This window comes from Maylandia zebra, linkage group LG11, assembly GCF_041146795.1.
Source record: "Maylandia zebra isolate NMK-2024a linkage group LG11, Mzebra_GT3a, whole genome shotgun sequence".
Taxonomy (NCBI): domain Eukaryota; kingdom Metazoa; phylum Chordata; class Actinopteri; order Cichliformes; family Cichlidae; genus Maylandia; species Maylandia zebra.
Window position 1 is genome coordinate 22,104,407 of NC_135177.1, and position 17,698 is coordinate 22,122,104.

General features: G+C 42.3%; 1 protein-coding gene across 1 annotated transcript in view; it reads left to right on the plus strand.

Annotated features, from left to right (window-relative positions):
• efna3b (ephrin-A3b) overlaps positions 1–11,351 on the plus strand; it is a 69,366-nt gene extending 58,015 nt beyond the window's left edge. Inside the window, exons 4-7 of the mRNA XM_004541273.5 lie at positions 590–882; positions 1,687–1,752; positions 2,703–2,780; positions 11,216–11,351. Coding sequence (XP_004541330.2) covers positions 590–882; positions 1,687–1,752; positions 2,703–2,780; positions 11,216–11,334 — 556 coding nt within the window. The 3' untranslated portion in view covers positions 11,335–11,351. The remainder of the gene's footprint in view (positions 1–589; positions 883–1,686; positions 1,753–2,702; positions 2,781–11,215) is intronic.
• The last annotated feature ends 6,347 nt before the right edge of the window (positions 11,352–17,698 follow it).

Sequence of the window (17,698 nt, forward strand, 5' to 3'; positions counted from 1 at the left end):
TTGCGCTCAGGTTGATGTACGAGCAGTGGGGTTAGGGGACAACGCTGCGCTGACACCAGGAGAAGGAGCTGTGGCCCTGGGGCCTTGAGTCCATTCTGAAGAGCCAGCTCCGCATTCTTTGCATGCAGCAGCCCCGCAGCCACGAATACACACCCTCGCCCCCTTAAGCACACACCCGCTTACTGGTATTAATAACTCGATACCTCTGAAACAAAGATTTGTGTTACGCCCGGTGATTGTTCAAGCAGAAAGCATCCGAAAGACAAAATCCCGTGCAGTGATCTGAGATGTTACATCGCTGCTGCTGCTGTGCAGTGATGTATGTGATACTGAGTGTTGAGGAAATGCCCAAAGCATGTTTATGTTTGTTTGTGTCATCTGTGTACGAACATACTCAAAAATTAGCACTCATAATATAAAGAGTGTAAAATGTGTGTTCATCAACACCTCTGTTCAGCTTTGCAATGGCACTGATTTCAAAAAAATGATGTAAATGATGACAGAAAGTGCCAGAATTTCAAGTAATATTTATATGTAGCTGTTTTGAGTGTTTAATAATTTAATCTCTGCTGCTTCTCTGCTTGTCCAGTCTGCGTAGGGAGGGCTACACAATGCAGGTGAACGTCAACGACTACCTGGACATCTATTGCCCTCATTACAACGACAGCCAGCGCATGGTGGGCACCGGAGAGCAGTACGTCCTCTACATGGTCAGCTACCGCGGTTACAGGAGCTGTGATCCCCAGATGGGCTTCAAGCGGTGGGAGTGTAACCGGCCTCACGCCCCCCACGCGCCCATCAAGTTCTCCGAGAAGTTCCAGCGCTACAGCGCCTTCTCGCTGGGCTACGAGTTCCACGTCGGCCAGGAGTATTACTACATCTGTGAGTGGAATCGAACCTCCTGTATATCTTATAAAAGAAATTTCACTAATGTCGTAAATGTCTAGATATAAATATTAAAGAACGATGTTATTGAGGTCAGAGCAGCAGGTTAAAAAAAACCCTGCTCGTTACAATATTACACATATAACTTTTATCTTTGAATATTCGGCTCGATCATCCAAGTCATGTCCTCGAGTAATATGGGGATGACAAATTGCAGCCTCACATTTAATCATATCGCCCTGCAGCCGTGCAGGCTCATCCATTTTGTTGATTGCTAATCAAATTAACTTGCAGCACCTTGTGCCAACAAGCCACTGTATAAATAATGAACTTTTAGCCTGTCATAAAACAGTGCCAAAACAGATATTACTGACTGTATAATCGGTGCAGTACTCATTTACTCCTGTACATATTTGTGTGTATTTGTGAGTTTGGTAATATTAACGTAGGATTCTGGTAGGTAAGTGAGCAAATCTACAAGAATCATGTGCCATCCTAACATTTTCAGACCACTGCTCTCACTGCTTCACATGAAAAATCCAACACTTAACTATACACCACAGTGAGCCGCATGCAATAAAACATTCTACCCACCTTCTCGAGTCATTGTTTTGTGTCGCTGATTGCCAGCCGGTTGATTAGTCAAGTAGTAGTAACATAACATCTGGCTGATTGTTTTTCTATTTAACAAATGCATGATAATAGTGACCCAAACGGTTAATTCTGGCTATATTTAAGTACAAGCTCTGTAACAAAAGTGCACACGGCATTTAATTTATTGTGTGTTATTTTGTTGTGCAGCCACGCCCACTCATCACCACGGACGCGCCTGTCTGAGACTACGAGTGTACGTCTGCTGCTCCACGGGTAAGTCTCCTGCTTTGTGTTTGGGGGGGGGTGATGTTTGACCTATAATGCTTGGACTTGTTCGCAGGCTTTACCTGGACCCATCTGGCCACTCTGCCCATCTGGAAAGCACCAGGCTCCCAACGAACTCACACACTCTCTGCATACAGATGCACACACAATCTAAATACAGCCTAAAACAGGCAGAGCTATTAATACTGCTGCTGAGTCTCCTGCAGCATTTTCACTCACAGCATAGCCCCCCACGTCCCAGCTCCTCTTTTTTCTCTTCTTCCCCGTCTCACTCTTCTTTCACTTTCTCTCTCTCTCCCTCTCTTTACAGCAGCAAAAAAAGGGAGCAGCTTCAGCTTTGAAGGCCCTCAACCCCCTCCTGCTTCCTCTCCACTCCTCTCCCTCTCTCTTCCACCCCTCCTCCCTCTCTCCCTGTCAGAATCCATTTATTGCCGTGTGCGGTCAGTGGGTGGCTATGTATATGTAGTGTTATCCGCTCTCCTGCCACCCTTCAATCTCTCGACCCGCTCTCACTCACTTTCACACACACACACACACACACACACACACACACACACACACACACACACACACACACACACACACACACACAGACTTTGATCCCTGGCCTGTCCGGTCCTTTGTAGTATTAACCTCTCCTCCCTCTTTCACCCCCACAACTCCATCACTCTCCATCCCTTTTCACACACTGACTCTCTTCAGTTTGATCTGCCTCTCCTCACATTCCCTCTTTTCCCCGTCTCTCTCTATCTTTTCTTGTGATATTGTGGCTTGTCAGTCGGCATGCTGTGGGGTTTTTCAACCCTGCACCCTTGTCATGCCACTCTATTGGATGTCATGTTGGAAGTAATTAAAGTCCTCTTGGTTGGAGCAATAGTTTAACCCCTGCTCCCTTTTTTTTCAGCTCAATTACTTTTCACTCTCTCTCTCACACACAGCTTCTGATGTGGACGATGAGCCAGGGCCTACAGATGGAGTCTACACGCTTAGACCAGGCCTAAAAATTGATGAGCTTGGTGAGTAATACACACAGGAAGTTCAGGAAGTGTAAGACACATCTGTCTGTTGCAGCTCGATTCACAAAAACAGCGACAGACTCTGATTTTGATCACTTTAGTACCAAATCAAGGAAATCAGATTATTTGCCTTCAACGTCTCATTGAAGTTAAAGCAGAGTTCATAAATTCATAAACAAGCAACAATGTATTAGTTATTAGTCTGAAATATTAAGTGACTGAAAATATGGAATAACAACTTCCTATTAATGCTGCTCGCTGTATTTTCAGCAGTGGATTATTGCAAACATGGATACGACACGCTTGTATTGGATTTGCTTGCAATTTTTAAAAAAAACGCATATGGTAGAAGATCATCAGCATTATTCTTTGAACGCGTCAGCTGGCTGACCAATGATATTGATATAGATGGCAGTGCGACTGTGCAGCATCAAAAGTGGCTAACCAAGTGAAATGATATTCAGCGCAGTTAACTTCACAGCGCCAGCTGGCTTGGCAAGCTGCTGATCCTGCTAAACAACGACATGAATATTAATTTCACACATTTCATGCCGTTTTCACCCAGATGAGCAGAGAACACAGAGTTTCTTGAAAATTTACAACAAAAAGTATAAAATTCATTCAGAAAAGCGGGGCCTCTTTAGATATCCCGTATTCAGATAGCCCCTGCCCGTTTGGAAGTGCTTCCTGTTTGTCGTTGTGTTGCTCCGATTTGGAGTTATATGATTAAATTGATCGTGTGTATAATGTGAAATCTGTTGGCAGCGATTTAAGAGAGAAGCGAAGAAGTAAATCAAAAAATGACAGACTTTGGGATCACCTGTTCATATTGTTGATTTTTAGTGTTGTGGCAACAGCATAGCAACACAGTAACAACATGCAGGTAGCTTGGCCTACCTATCCAGCAGCCGTTACACAACCAGGCATGCTGGTATCAATCATAATCCTGTCTAGCTATCACACGCTCTCCTCCAAGGTATCTTGTAAAATATGGCGTTGCGTTGTTGTTAATCTCCCCGTGTGCCTGAGTGTTTGTGTGTGCGCGCGCTCGCATGCGCGCACGCGTGTAAGTCAGTTTGTTCTAATAATTGTCGTAAGAAAACTCATGACTGGCTGCGGCAAATAGCTGCAGGTCATGCGAGTTTCTGTGAGATACCGCTCCCTCGCTTCTTTTTCCTCTCATCATTCTTTCATCTTATTTCACTCTCACTCCATCTCCTTTCTCTATGCCCTCCTCATGCCTCTGCCTTTTAATTCCCATCTTCCGTTTTTCCTCCGAGAGCACAAGTAGCAATGCAGTCGAGGAGAAAGCCACCTAAACTCAGTTTATTCACCTTTTGATGTGTGAAATTGAGTTTTTCCCTCGTTTAATACTTTTCCCGCCCCGAAGCGATATTTATCTTAGGTTTTATGGTATTCATTAACACTATCACAGTGATATTAAAAAAAGTTTGAAATATTTTTATGCCAAAACAATTTTTAGAGCTAAAAATTCCCATTCGCTACTTAGCAACAATATATTACAATATGTACGATATATTCTTATCACATTTCCTCAGTACTTGGTCCTTCCTTGCTTTCTTTTCTAATACAGTAAATGCAAAACATGATTATTGCAAAATAAAATCTGTTCGCTACACATGTACAGATTTTTTATGCGAAGGAAAAGGACATTAAAGATCATTTCAACAGAAGAATATCTACATTTAATGTGTTAAACTGATAGAGACAGCTCGAGGACATGGCACTCTAGCTGTACTGTTGATAGTGAGCGGCTAACACAATAGCTGAAAAGAAATTACCCCAGCCCCTATGGGTCTTTTTCACCTGTAGTGCTGTGTTGCCAATTAAATTAATACGATAACCCAAGTGGTGTGAGAGGAAGTGAGAAGATCAGCAGGGAGCTGCGAAACGAGCTGAAGACAAAGAAGTGGTACAGTTTCCTGTTCTCCTCCTTCGCTCTCAGTCCTCCTGGCTGCCGGTTAGATGTCCTCACATCGTAGTTTTAATTACTGTTACTGAAGTTTCACACAGACTGCGCAGTTCAAATCTGCCTGATTATTGTGTGTAGAAATGTTGAAATAACTCAAATGTTGCGTATTGGAACCCACCCGTGTCTTTCTCCCCCCTTCTCTCCTCGCAGTTTATTTCCTGGGCACCTTCCCCTTTCAATCAATGTGGTTCCCTGCTGAATACGGCCACTAGCATTAGATTTCATTTAGATCTCATTTACAACGCAGATGGAATGGCGCTAGCTGCTCCCCGTGCAACCGTGCGATTACTGAAGGCTTTCAGTGGGAGGACGCTCATTTTCCCACCCTGTTGGCTCAGATTACTGCATCCGATGATCAGCTCTGGCCATTAGTAGAAAAATCTGTAGCGTGTTCTTGTTAATGGGGCTTGTTGTAGCAATTACTATTCCTATGAGCACAGTGTGTTTAAGGTACTTGGCATCAGAAGACAGCACAGTTACAGATCAACGTTTTCATACCTGCAGTTTGTAAATTTTGTAAATTCTCCCTATGCTGTGGTTTCTTTTTGAGGAAAAAAGGTAGCAGGTAATTATGATGTGCCACTGCAAGGGATGTGTGAAAGTTCAGCCCACTGGGTGTTAAGATATAGCTGGCAAAGCAGAGGTGAGAGGAAAGTCAGGTGTTTAGGACGGCAGTTTGTGAGCCCTGCTACATTACAGCACACCTGGCTACAGGAGCTCAAACTCCAGGTCACCCGGTAGTTGCATCGAGGTCAAGAGCCCGTGCTCATCACAAATAAACTTATTTCGGATTGTTGTGAGGACCTTTTTTCTAAAAAAAAAAAAAAGAAAAAAAAAAGCGGGGGGGTCTATCTGTACGTGAATGATCACACCTCTCCAATCGAACTGCCCCAAAAGTGAAAAACAACTGTTTTAGCTGGACTTAGGTGTGAAAGTACCTGTCACTGTTTTTTAGGTCAATTTGTAGAAAGAGTTGTGAGACAGTTTGCACTCAACCAGTTTAAACGATCTCTATCTGGCAAGCTTACACGTTTGCTGTAACGTGCAAACCTATTTGTGCATTTTTGTGGTGTATGGGAGAGCTGAATAACACAATTGCAACCTTTAAACACGCCTTAAATATTTGGTTTACAAAGCTAAGATTACACGAGAAAAACAGAAGCGAGATGGTCGAGTGCATTCTGGAGCAAAGTGTAACAAATAAGTAAATATTTAAAATGTGTTTTATTTATTATTTGCCCAATAACATGAATAACTCGAGCTTACCATTTATCCCTTCCAAATGTCACTGCTAATGATTCTGTTTACTTGCAGTTAAACTCCTGGAAAGCGTAATTATTTGCATACATGCATGCGGTCTGCTGTCAGTTTCTTTTGAATTTCTTCAGCAATCTAACAGCTGTTTGTTTGTGGCGTTTGTTTGGACAGCCAACGTTCGCTCTTTATTTTTAAGTAACCTGCCTCTGATTTAGCATGTCAAACTCTGTTTACTAGTCGTGGCGAGAGCTGCGCGGCTTTTGCAGACAGTTGACTATTGTCTTCGGAGGCTCTGCGAGATGTTTGTTAAATAAAGACTATGATGAAAGACGTGTGTATGAACCAGTCAGGCGGGATCTGATGAAAGGCGCTCTTGTAACAGTCTCGGTCACAGTTTTTGTGTGTTTGTTTTTTTTTCTAACCTGCGTCTCTGAAGCCTCAGTACTATGTAAAAATGCAGTACTAAATCACTGCAGTGCCCCTTTAATGAGGGCTTTCTGATGCAAGAGCGCCACAAATTATAAGCTCTGAGAAGACTCAACACATCTCACAGTGTCAACAAAGTCACTCTTAAATTATTTATGCCAGGACGTTTCTACTGAATTGCATAATGCTGTAAAAGTTCTTTTTAAATTACTCAGTATTCATAAAATACAGAATAAGGTCAGATTTATACTCCCACAGTAACATAATGTAGTATAAAATGTGTATAAAAGAGGATTTAGCTCACACACTCCTTCACAAATACAGATTAGACAGACGTAATCCAGTCTAAGCTACAGCACTGTGCAAAAGCTACTCTTATTTTCTTATATTTTAGAATAGAATGCCTTTATTTTTGATTATATGGGAGTACAATGAAATTTGAAGCCTGTCTCTGAGTGCTACAGATGGATAGATTGCCGTTTGGACCTTGATTGTCTGTAGACCTGCTCGAGTGAAGGTAGCTGGTTGTCCTCTATGTTGATTTAATGACTCTCTGAACAGCTTTCTTGTCAGCCTCGGTGCAGCTGGCATACCACACCAAGATGCCAGGCTAAGTATACTCCACCGAGCTGTGGTAGAAGGACACAAGCAGCTGTTTGGGCAGGTTTGCTCTTTGCAGTGTTTCTAAGAAGTCAAATGGCTTCTGTGTCTTCTTCACGCGAGAGGTTGTGTTTAGAGTCCGTGTGAGATGAGTGTGCCGAGGATTTTAAAGCTGGGCACTCTCTCTACAATGTTTCCACTTATGCAAAGCGGAGCAGGTTCCTCTTCACGTCTCCTGAAGCTGACGATCAACTCTATATTTGGCTTCCAAGGAGACTTTCTTGCAGTTTTTAAAAAGCGGCCGTGAGCAATGGTTCTCCAGGCTTCCTGAAAGTCTTTCAAAGTTTTTCTTTGGGCATTGGCTGATTTTTCACTAATTTTCAGTACAGTCTTTCTGTCTGAGGGAAATGTCAGATGATTTTTTTGTTAAGTCCTTTATCACTGAGCTATTAATCACTCAATTTATTTATTTAACTCAAGGGATGAACCAGTATTGTGTGTTGGCACGTCTTTAGACTCTTTATTATTAGCAGCCTGTAGCAAAAACACACGATTTCCTTTCATTTCTTTATCTGAGTCTATGAAAAATGTCAAAGATAATATAGTTTGACAGAATAAAATATCTCTTTCGGGTGTGTAGTGCTTTCTGTAAAAAAAACTGAGGAAACTGGACAAGTGGTGGACAAACAAGTGACAGCTCTAAAATAGTATCTACACCAGCATCCGGAAATCATGCAAAGACCTGACACAGGAAAAATGCATCTAGATATTCAGCTGTTCCATCTACTGTACTGAAGCTTCATCAGAAATGGCCTCAGTGGAAGAGTGGCTGTAATGAAGCCACTCTTAAAGAAGCTTATGGAAGGGAAACAGGGAGAAAAGGCCAAATTACACAAAAATGGGAGCAACAGGTCTGATGGAGTGATGAATCCAAATGAGAAATTTCTGATTCTGATTTGATTTAAATTAAATACCATCTGCAAAGCATCTGATTGGCACGAGAATGATCCCAAACACACTGCCTGTGCTGCAAACACACACCTAAATAGAAAAACACACAGTGGAACACCATCAATCATGGATTGGCCTCACCAGAGCCCAGCCCTCAACATTATTGAAGCAGTGTGGGATCATCTTGACAGAGAACAGAAGAAAAGGCAGCCAACATCCAAGGAAGAGTTTTGAATGTCCTTCAAGAAGCCTGGAAAACTATTCCTGAAGAAATGACAGGAAAGCTTGTCTCAGAGAATTCAGGCTGTGTAGAAGTATAAAGGTGGTGATTTTCAAGCTCATTAGAACTGTAAAAACGTTGTTTTTGCCTAATATACTATATTTCCATTTCAGTTTACACATGTTTCAAAAATGTCTTGGCAAGTTTCCCAGGAAATATGATGGGTGGCTCAAGACTTTTGCACAACACTGCATTTCGTGACTTCCAGATTTATAGACACTTACAGCTGTCTGAGCTTAATTATTAGGTAGATGCTACTTGCTTTTTGTGCACTGTAATATGTACATGCAGACGTTTGTATGTTTAGCTCAGCCCAGCATGTCAGAAGGTCACAATGCACCTCACATGACCTTTGCACAAACAACTTGTACGCCAATAATTATACGGTTATTAACAGCAGTGGCAGACTATGAGTGTCTGTGTGTCTCTGTGTAATGGGGCGATTAGCAGAGCCTCACTTTGGAACCAGTTGTACGAGATGCTCTGCCGTCTGCTGTTGGTGTCTACAAAACCACATTCCTCTGTCAGTCAGCACCAAAACAACAGTTTGAAGCCGCACAGTGTCCTGACCCCTCAGCTGCATACTCAGTTACACCACGGTCAAAGCATTTAACCTGAGCTCCGCTGCTGCATGGACCTCATTAGACTGGCTGGCAAAGCATACCAGAGAAGCCCATCTCTAAAACCAGGTGTCAGAGAGTCATTACTCTCCTGTCTGACCCACGGAGCAGCTGGAAATATTCTGGAGATAGATACAGCGACGAGTGGAAACACTGAGAGCAGCCCTGCTTTATTTCAATGCCATCAGACCGTAAACACAATAGTTGCTAATCAGCATCAGGGACCTTCTGTACAGACAGAAAATTGTGCTCCTGTCTGGTCTCCAGTCTTATTAATCAAATGACTACAGAGGGAGTGTCTGCCCCTGCGTGTGTCTCATAGGTGCAGGCTTGTAGCAAACTGTCTGCTCGGTCATGTGTTTCTCACTTTGACTAGACATCAAAGTTTGGTGTGTTGCCCTCAAGAAACCTATTTTTAGCCTGTTTCCAGGTGTAAGTGCAGGGGTATTGGGGCTATTACAGTGCATACAGTAGATTTATGTCTCAGGTATGATGGGCAATGTGTCACCTTATTAGAACAATGAATGCTGTCTGGTAACAGCTGCAGTCTTTGTGTTGTTTTTAGTGCAGACTGACCATATTTCAGTGGGAGTAAGACTGAAAGCTGCCTTTTGTTCTCTTGGGCTGTCATCATTTTTTTTGTCACATTTGAGAAAAAGTTGTGCTGTGAAACCAGATTATAGCACATTTAGGAAGCCAGATAAACGCTTTTAAATGTTCCACTGAAGGATGAGCCGAGTTTTATTTATAGAGAACGCTTCAAAGCAGCAAAAAAGTGTTGCAGAAGTATGCCACCAAAACACAGGGAAAAAAGACAACTGGGCAATAGATAATCTAAAGAGTAATCGCTTTATTACATTGCCTACCCAATTACATACGGGTCTCAATTCTGTCAGACAGGTAGGTCTTAAGCGAGGATTTAGAGGGGAAAAATGTAGGACAGATCTGATATGAACGGGTAGTCTGTTCCGATGCTTAGAGGTGCCAGCTGAAAAAGTACAAAACCTCTTTGTTTGTAACTTGGACTTGAAACCACCTGGAGCATCTGGTCAGATGATCTAAGACAGGGATGGGCAACATGTCGTCTGAGACAAAGAGCCAGACTTTGAACAACAACATAATGCAGACTTATGCTTTGTGGATTGCGTAAGCATGGTATTCTTGTTTCAAAAATCAAGATATTTCTTTAGGACTTGTGACTGTTTTGTGTCAGTGGAGTGTACTGTAAAACAAAGTGCTCCATTTGAAGCCAGCTGTAGTCCTGGTACAGAGGCCAGGTAACAAGAGATAGCAGTTAGCTGAAATAACAATGCTTGTTTAAAACTAAAAACACACCAACAGAAATCCTGAAAGGCTCAGTGTGTTTGGGTACTGCACCCTGTGATACTTTGCTATACAGAATAACACATCCCAGCCACGTCACCTGAGGGGGAAAAAGTGCCTAAATTTTGTACCCCGAAGTTTAGCTGAAGTCTCAATTAGTAGAGGCTCTTGCTAATATTTTATATTATCTGTTATTTTAGTGTATTATTGTGTACTCCAGCCACTTGGTATTACTGGGTTGAACCTCTTTTGCCTAGAGAGCATCTATTTAACAAGGCACTGACATTTATTCATGATGCGAATCTCCTGTTCCACCACATCTCAAAGGGGCTCTACTGTATTGAGATGGATTTCAGGTTATGATTTTGGGGTCCTTTGAGTACAATAAACTCCTTTTCATGTTCATTAAACCAGTTTGAGATGATTTGATCTCTATGACGTGGCATATTATCCTGTTGGAAGCAGCCATCAGAAGATATGTACAGTGTGGTCATAAAGGGATTGTCAGGCCAGCAGCAATGTTTAGGATCGCTGTGGTGTTTAAATGATGCTCATTTGATGTTAAGGAGCCCAAAATGTACAAAGAAACTACCTAATACTACTTGACCATGTCTAATGTTCCTAAATGCATTTGAATTGTTGTCATGTGATTGGTTGATTAGATATTATTATTAGATTAGATATTTGCATGAACAAATTGCTGAACATTTGTACCTAATAAAGTGGCATGTGGTTATAGTGGTGATACATCGGAAAGTTGGAAAAAACTGTCCTTAACATGGTCTAAGATCAGACATAGAAATTTTGCAGCTAATATAAGGAGCGCTGCCGATGTTAAAGACGGCGTCTGAATGACCAAATAATAAAACCTTGGATTAAAAGTACAGAAAAATTCTCATCTGACATGATTATAATTAAGATCTCTCTGTCTCTCTCCTGTTGTTGTTGCGTTCTAATAGTTTCTCATTCTCTTTTATTTTTCAAGCTGAATTTAATCCTGTTATTCCCAAGCTGGAGAAGAGCGTCAGTGGAAGCAGCCCATCCAGGGATCGCCTTCTTCTCACCGTGACGATGCTCTTTTTGGCCGCTCTCTGCATCTCCTAGCAACGGCCATCCCATTAGCGTCACCATGCCAACTAGCCTTGGGAAGGTGTACAATATCGGAGGAGAGGATAGGAGAGGAGAGGCAAATAGAGCAGAAAGCAAGACGAGCAAGACTTTGAAATTAGAGTTTGGAAGAATCACAATGTGTGTGTGTGGGGGGGGAGTGCGTGTGTCTTTGTGTGCGTGCGTGCATGTGTGTGTCTGTGTGTGTACAGCTGTGTGTTTGAGGGAGTGTGGTTTTGGCAGAGTACAGGCACCTTCAGACACTTGGTGACACAGACTGAACCATATCTGGCATTAAAGTCAGCCTGTGCCCACAGGTGCAGGTGGGGGTAGACTGTTTGTGAGTGTGTGTTTTTCTGTTTCTGTGTGCGTGTGTGTGAATGTGTGTGTGTGTGCATGAGCAGGCCAAATGTTGAGCTTGTTGAATCCTGCACACCACACAAAGCATTTATTCCACAGGTGAGGTGGAGCTCAAATCCTAATAAAAAGATGAAATCCAACCACCAAACTGAAACCTATTTGAAGACTTTCCCTTGGATCTGATTGGCTGTAAGAATCCTTAAGTCTAGTTGCCATAGTTTCTTGCAACAAATAGAACTGAAATGAACTGATTCATATAGATTTCAGCGGTACTGAACTGAAATTGCCTTTTTGTTGTTCTTGTTGTTGTTTATCTTGATACTGGGAGCTTTTCCCAGCACACAGAGGAAAAAAAAAATGGAGCCAGCTGATGAACTATGTTGGCCCCATGTAGTCAAAGTAGCCGGTAGTTCATACACAGATAGACCCTGGGACTCCAGACCACCAGTGTTTCAGTTGCCATTTCCACTATGCTGTGTCATTCTGTGTTCACCATCAGCGCTCAGAAGGCAAAAGGACAGAAAGGGGTCATGGGAAAATACAAAGCATTTAAATGTCGACTCACCATTTTGAGGAAAAGATAGAAGAGGGGGAAAGGAACCTGAATATGTGGCATTGACAGACAGTGCAAGGGTTTGTGGACGTTAGAAGTTGCTGTGCTACTTTTCTGTCTTTTCCTTGAAGTACTCAGTTCGTCCTCTGCCAGCTCCGAGGTTAATGAAGCACACGATGGCCATCGAGCAGCCATGGATACACTCAGCAATACTACGCTCCTCACAAGCGACTGCAAGCTGTTCAGAGGAGAGGAAGGGGAACCCGGAGGAGGGGACGAGAGAGGAGGAGCAGTCACTCACACGAGCATCAATAAATAGGTCCTGTCCAAGCCATGTTGGTTTAGCGGCCTGCTCTACCAACCCTGTTCTCTGTACGCCCATATGTCAGTTGCCACATTTTTGCGTTTCTGTTTGAGTGTGTTTTATGCGTGCCCGAGTGGGGAAAAAACAAAACCATCTCGAGTGTGCTGTTTGTCTGTGTTTGAGAGTGAGAGAGAGACTATTTTAAAAGGTACTAACAGCCTAAAAAAATACATACATCCACATACTGTACATCTTATAAGTATGAAAACGCAAAAAAGAAAAAAAAAAATCAAAACACGACTAAAGCAGCAAGTTATACATACAAACCAAGTGCTTTGGTGGGGAGGTACAGCAGTCCAAAACTCAAACAAATGTACCAGTTGGTTGCTTCAGAATAGCGTTTCCATAGCAACTAGCACCTTATTCACCATGGTTACCCTACCCTGCCAACAGATGGACTCTACTAGGGCATGGCTTACCATAGTAGCTGATAACAATGATGAAGGTGATGTTGATTATAATGATAATAAAGAGGATGATGACGATGGACTGTGAGCTGGCCGTTAGTCGATAAGGACTGACGCCACGCGGCTCGCCCACCGGTACGTGAGGCGTTCAAGTACTCGTGTAAATGTCACAACAGAACAGAATGGAATTCTAATGTATTGAAATCTGACAAGGTGAAATGTGATGTAAGCATTTTTACAAACTTGAAGCTCAGTTTTCTTTGCGGTTGTTTTCCTTTCCTTTCTTTTTTTAATTTTCAGTTTTCTTGAGTTTGCTGTGGTACATAACTGCTTATGTTGAGATGGGAAGACGGGTTTTAAAAGTTTGAAAATTGGGTTGGGTTAAGCTTTATGTAAACCTGGGCTGCACTCTGTGATTCTCTTCAACTCGTTCAACTTTAAGGTAAAGTCATGCTGCATACTATGTTTTTAACAACAACACTGGCGCGTCGCTTTATTTCCTTTAAAAGACGCTCCGGTGACTATATACATGAGTTAGGAGATAATTAGGAGCATTAGTGAACTCGTGAGAACGTTTTTAAATGTAATCTCTGGCTCTGGGGTATAGACTGTAAATAAAAGATGGGCACAGCAACAGTGACATCACATATTGGTTTGTGAAGTCCAGTTTTGAAGCCATTATTTTAGCCTTTTGCCAACACTGCAAGCACAGGAAAGAGGTACAGTTCAGTGGCTTAACAGACAACTACTGGCTACAGCTTCCTGGCAGTCCACATGCCTAATTATGATAACTTTAACCTTTAGAAAAGTTAAACGGATAAGTAAACTAAGCTGAACTTTAGCCTTGAAATTTTAAATAGATGTCTTGTTTAATCAGTAAGGGCCATGACATTTGAAAAATATAGGCTTGTACAAGACATGACTTCTGAGAGGAGTTACAGAGTTGCATCATGGGAATTGTAAGATCAAGTATTTTTGAGTTGAGGATTTTATAGTGTGGACAGAAAGTTGGTATTTGTTATCTGTTTTAGCTGTTCTCGTTTTCATTTTGGCCATGTGCTTTTATCTTAAAGAAATCCCAGATTTATAAAAGGGAAGTACTAAAGTGATAACCTTTTAAAATAAACTATGTCTGTTTGCTATTAATTGTATATAGATAGCATATGTTTCACTGAGGCAGAGATATATTTTGAACCTTTTTAAAGGTGTAATTTTTACCTATTTTGGCCTTTTTGGAGACCTAAATGGGTTAAAATGATCAACATGTCTAGTAAGAAAAACTGAAAAGAATGCAAGTAAGTCTAATGAAATGTCACCCTGACAAGAGATTGTGCCTGTGGAAATAAACAAACAATTAAAAGACCATGTGTGATCCAGCCCCAGGTGTACATATAGCTCATGGTGGGAGGGTGAAGGAGGAAAGGTTTGGGTTCGGGTGTCCAATGGGAGAATTGAAGAGTTTGAAAGGTTAAATCACTCTTCAAGAAGTTGCACTTAAGAACTCAGACACGCGGGCGAGAAAACATGTATGTGTGTTCATGGGTGCGTTCGTGTGTGCAAATTATTGAGAGAGCGCGAGTGAGTGAGCGAGCGACAGACTCTTTGTTTCTGATCTTTCCATGTGTGCGTATGAATGAGAAAATGTGACTGATTGTTGTCTGGCAAAACAATAAAAGCATTTACTAGTGTTGGAAACAACAATTACAATCATGTTTACCTTCGACTGGAATGACTTTAAATGAACTTGAAAATAAACTGTAAACTGAACGAACCATAACAGAGGTTATAACAATGATCATGATAACAAAATAATAAGCTTACAAATGTTACTTTTAACAAGACGTGTGTTCGCCTCTTTATTTGCTTCCCCCTGTTAATCTCCCTCACCCTCCCTGCTCTCTAAGTCTTTGAGGATCTAAAAAAAACAAAATAAGCATGGAGCTAATCCAAGACAACAGATGGAGGGGTTGCAGAAAAAAGGTTTTACCTGGTATACTCAGTTCTCTGTAGATAATGTTGTTTGGGAGCTCACAGATGTGATTTTCCATATCAAAGTTGGTGTGGCAAGGCTCTCCCTCTGCAGTAATACCTTTACACACTCCGATTAGGAGAGATAAGCACTTCAATCACCAACCCAACATTTGAATGACAATGGGACAGGGCAGCAGTGTGTACCTGTACGTCTGGACCGGCTGATGGAGGGATAATGCTGCTCCTGATGTCAGAGTGCAGCCAAGCTTAAAGGCTGTGATGTTATGCAACAGGTTTCTGTCATATAGGTAGAGGTAACATATTCACCACTGAGTGACAGGACAGCACAAGGGTTGAGATAAACAGATAGAGTTGGGGTATAGAAGGAGATGGAGATGTGAAATGCAGAGTTAGACATTTAGAAAGATGAGATTATACAGAAAGTCAAAGTGTGGATATTTACAGTCATTTGAAAAGGACACTGCTCAAAGGACTATATGCAGTCCTAAAGCTAAGTATAATCAAATGCACTTAAGTGATGATTAGCAAGTTTTGGCAATTTGCAGGGCTGGAGCATTCAGGGGGTTCTTAACATAATGTCACAGATTAGTAGGCAGAGGACTCACTCGCAGGACTCTGAAGTTTAGAGAGAAGGTGAGGGTTTATTTGCAATGTGACACCAAGTGAGAATATATACATATATGGAACAGATAACACAGGGGCTCCAGGGGGTAGAGCGGGGTCCGAAGGGAAGGTCCAAGACGGGGGTACACACACGCTCTTCTTCCACTTGATCCGTAACTCAAAAATGTCCACACTAAGAAGCTAACGCTCACTCACACACATCCACAGAAATCCAGATGGCAGGGAAGACGGGCAGGGAGTCTAGAAGGCCTGTACACAGAGGAAAAAAAACAAAGTCAGGAGGAAACTCTAGGGGATCAAAGGAACACTTTCATAGGCTAGGCTACACTGACACTTGGTAGTGTGACGATCCAGCGAGGAAGCAGCCTCTCTTGCCATCTTAAGTAGTCTGCCAGGATCAGTGTGAATGAGCCACAGGTGTGTGTTCAGGGTGGGTTCAGAGGCGGGGAACAAAGGTCCAGTTCCGCCCTGGTGGGAGAGGTTAAGACAAAAAATACACACACCACGACCTCTCCAGATCTTGAGAACCATGACACATAATGCCACAATCTTCCCAACAGTGGATGTCCTCTCAAATTTACCACAAGATCAGACTGCAATGTTCAAGAGATGTTTTGTTTAAATTCAAGAGCTACATCTCAGACACAACAAGGCTCAGCCAGCATGTTACCTGATTAAGTTCATGACAGTACAGTTAGAAAAGAACTGAACAGGTGTGGCTTGTTTGGAAGTTTTGCTGTGAGAAAGCCTCTTCTTTCTAAAAGAACATGTCAACACGGCTTTGGTTTTGAAAGCTGTATCTGAACAAACCACAGGACTTCTAAGATGTTTCGCCATAATGACTAGTTTAGAGAAATCCACACACATATCAGCACAAACACATCATACTAACTGTTAAGCACGGGATTGGTGGTGGAGGGCTTGTCGTGCAGGCACAGGACCTGGGCATCTTACAGTCATTAAGTCGACCATGAACCGTACTGTATGCCAAAGTATTCTAGAGTCAAATGTGAGGCCATCTGTCTAACAGCTAAAGCTTGGCTGAAATTGTGTCATGCATTAGGACAATGACCCCAAGCACAGCAGCAAATTCACAACAGAATGGCTGAAAAAGAAAAGAATCAAGATGGTGCAATGGCCTAGTCAAAGTCCAGACTTCAACCTGATTGAAATGCTGTGGCAGGACTCAAAGAGAGGTGTGCGTGCAAATTAACTGAAGCAACAATGTAAAGAAAAGACGGACAAAATTCCTACACCATGACGTGAGAAACCGATAAACTCATAGAGAAAACAAGTCCTTCAAGTCATTGCTGCTAAAGGTGGTTCTACAAGCTATTGAATCATAGGGTGTTCTTAGTTTTCCACAGGACTTCAGAGACCTGTGGAACTTTTCTAATGACTTTCACATGACTGTACACCAATCCGGTATGACATTATAACCACTGACAGGTAAAGTAAATAACACTGATTATCTTTTCATCATGGCACGTGTTGGTGGGTGGGATGCATCATGGAGCAAGTGAAGATTTTGTCCTTAAAGTTGATGTGTTAGAAGCAGGAAAAATTGGCAAGTGTAAGAATTTAAGTGAGTTTGACAAAATTTAATGGCTGGACAACCGAGTCAGAGCATTTCCCAAACTGCAGCTCTTGTGGGCTGTCCCTCGCCTGCTATGGTCAGTATCTATCACAAGTGAACAATGGTGAAACAGCGTCATCGGCGTCCGACTCATTGATGCAAGGGGGTAAAGGCCGGCCTCTGAGGTCTTATCCAACAGGTGAGCTACTATAGTTAAAACTGCCAGAAACGTTCATGCTGGTTCTCATAGAAAGGTGTTACAATATACAGTGCATCACAGTGTGTTGCTTATGCAGAGCAGTGAGGGTAGCCATGCTAACCCCTGTGCACCACTGAAAGCGCCAACAATGGACATGTGAGCATCATGACTGGACCATGAGGCAATGGAAGAAGGTGGGCTGGTCTGATGAATCACATCTTTTACATGGGTGCGTGTGCATCGCTTACCTGGGGAACACCTGGCACCACAATGCAACATACAGAGA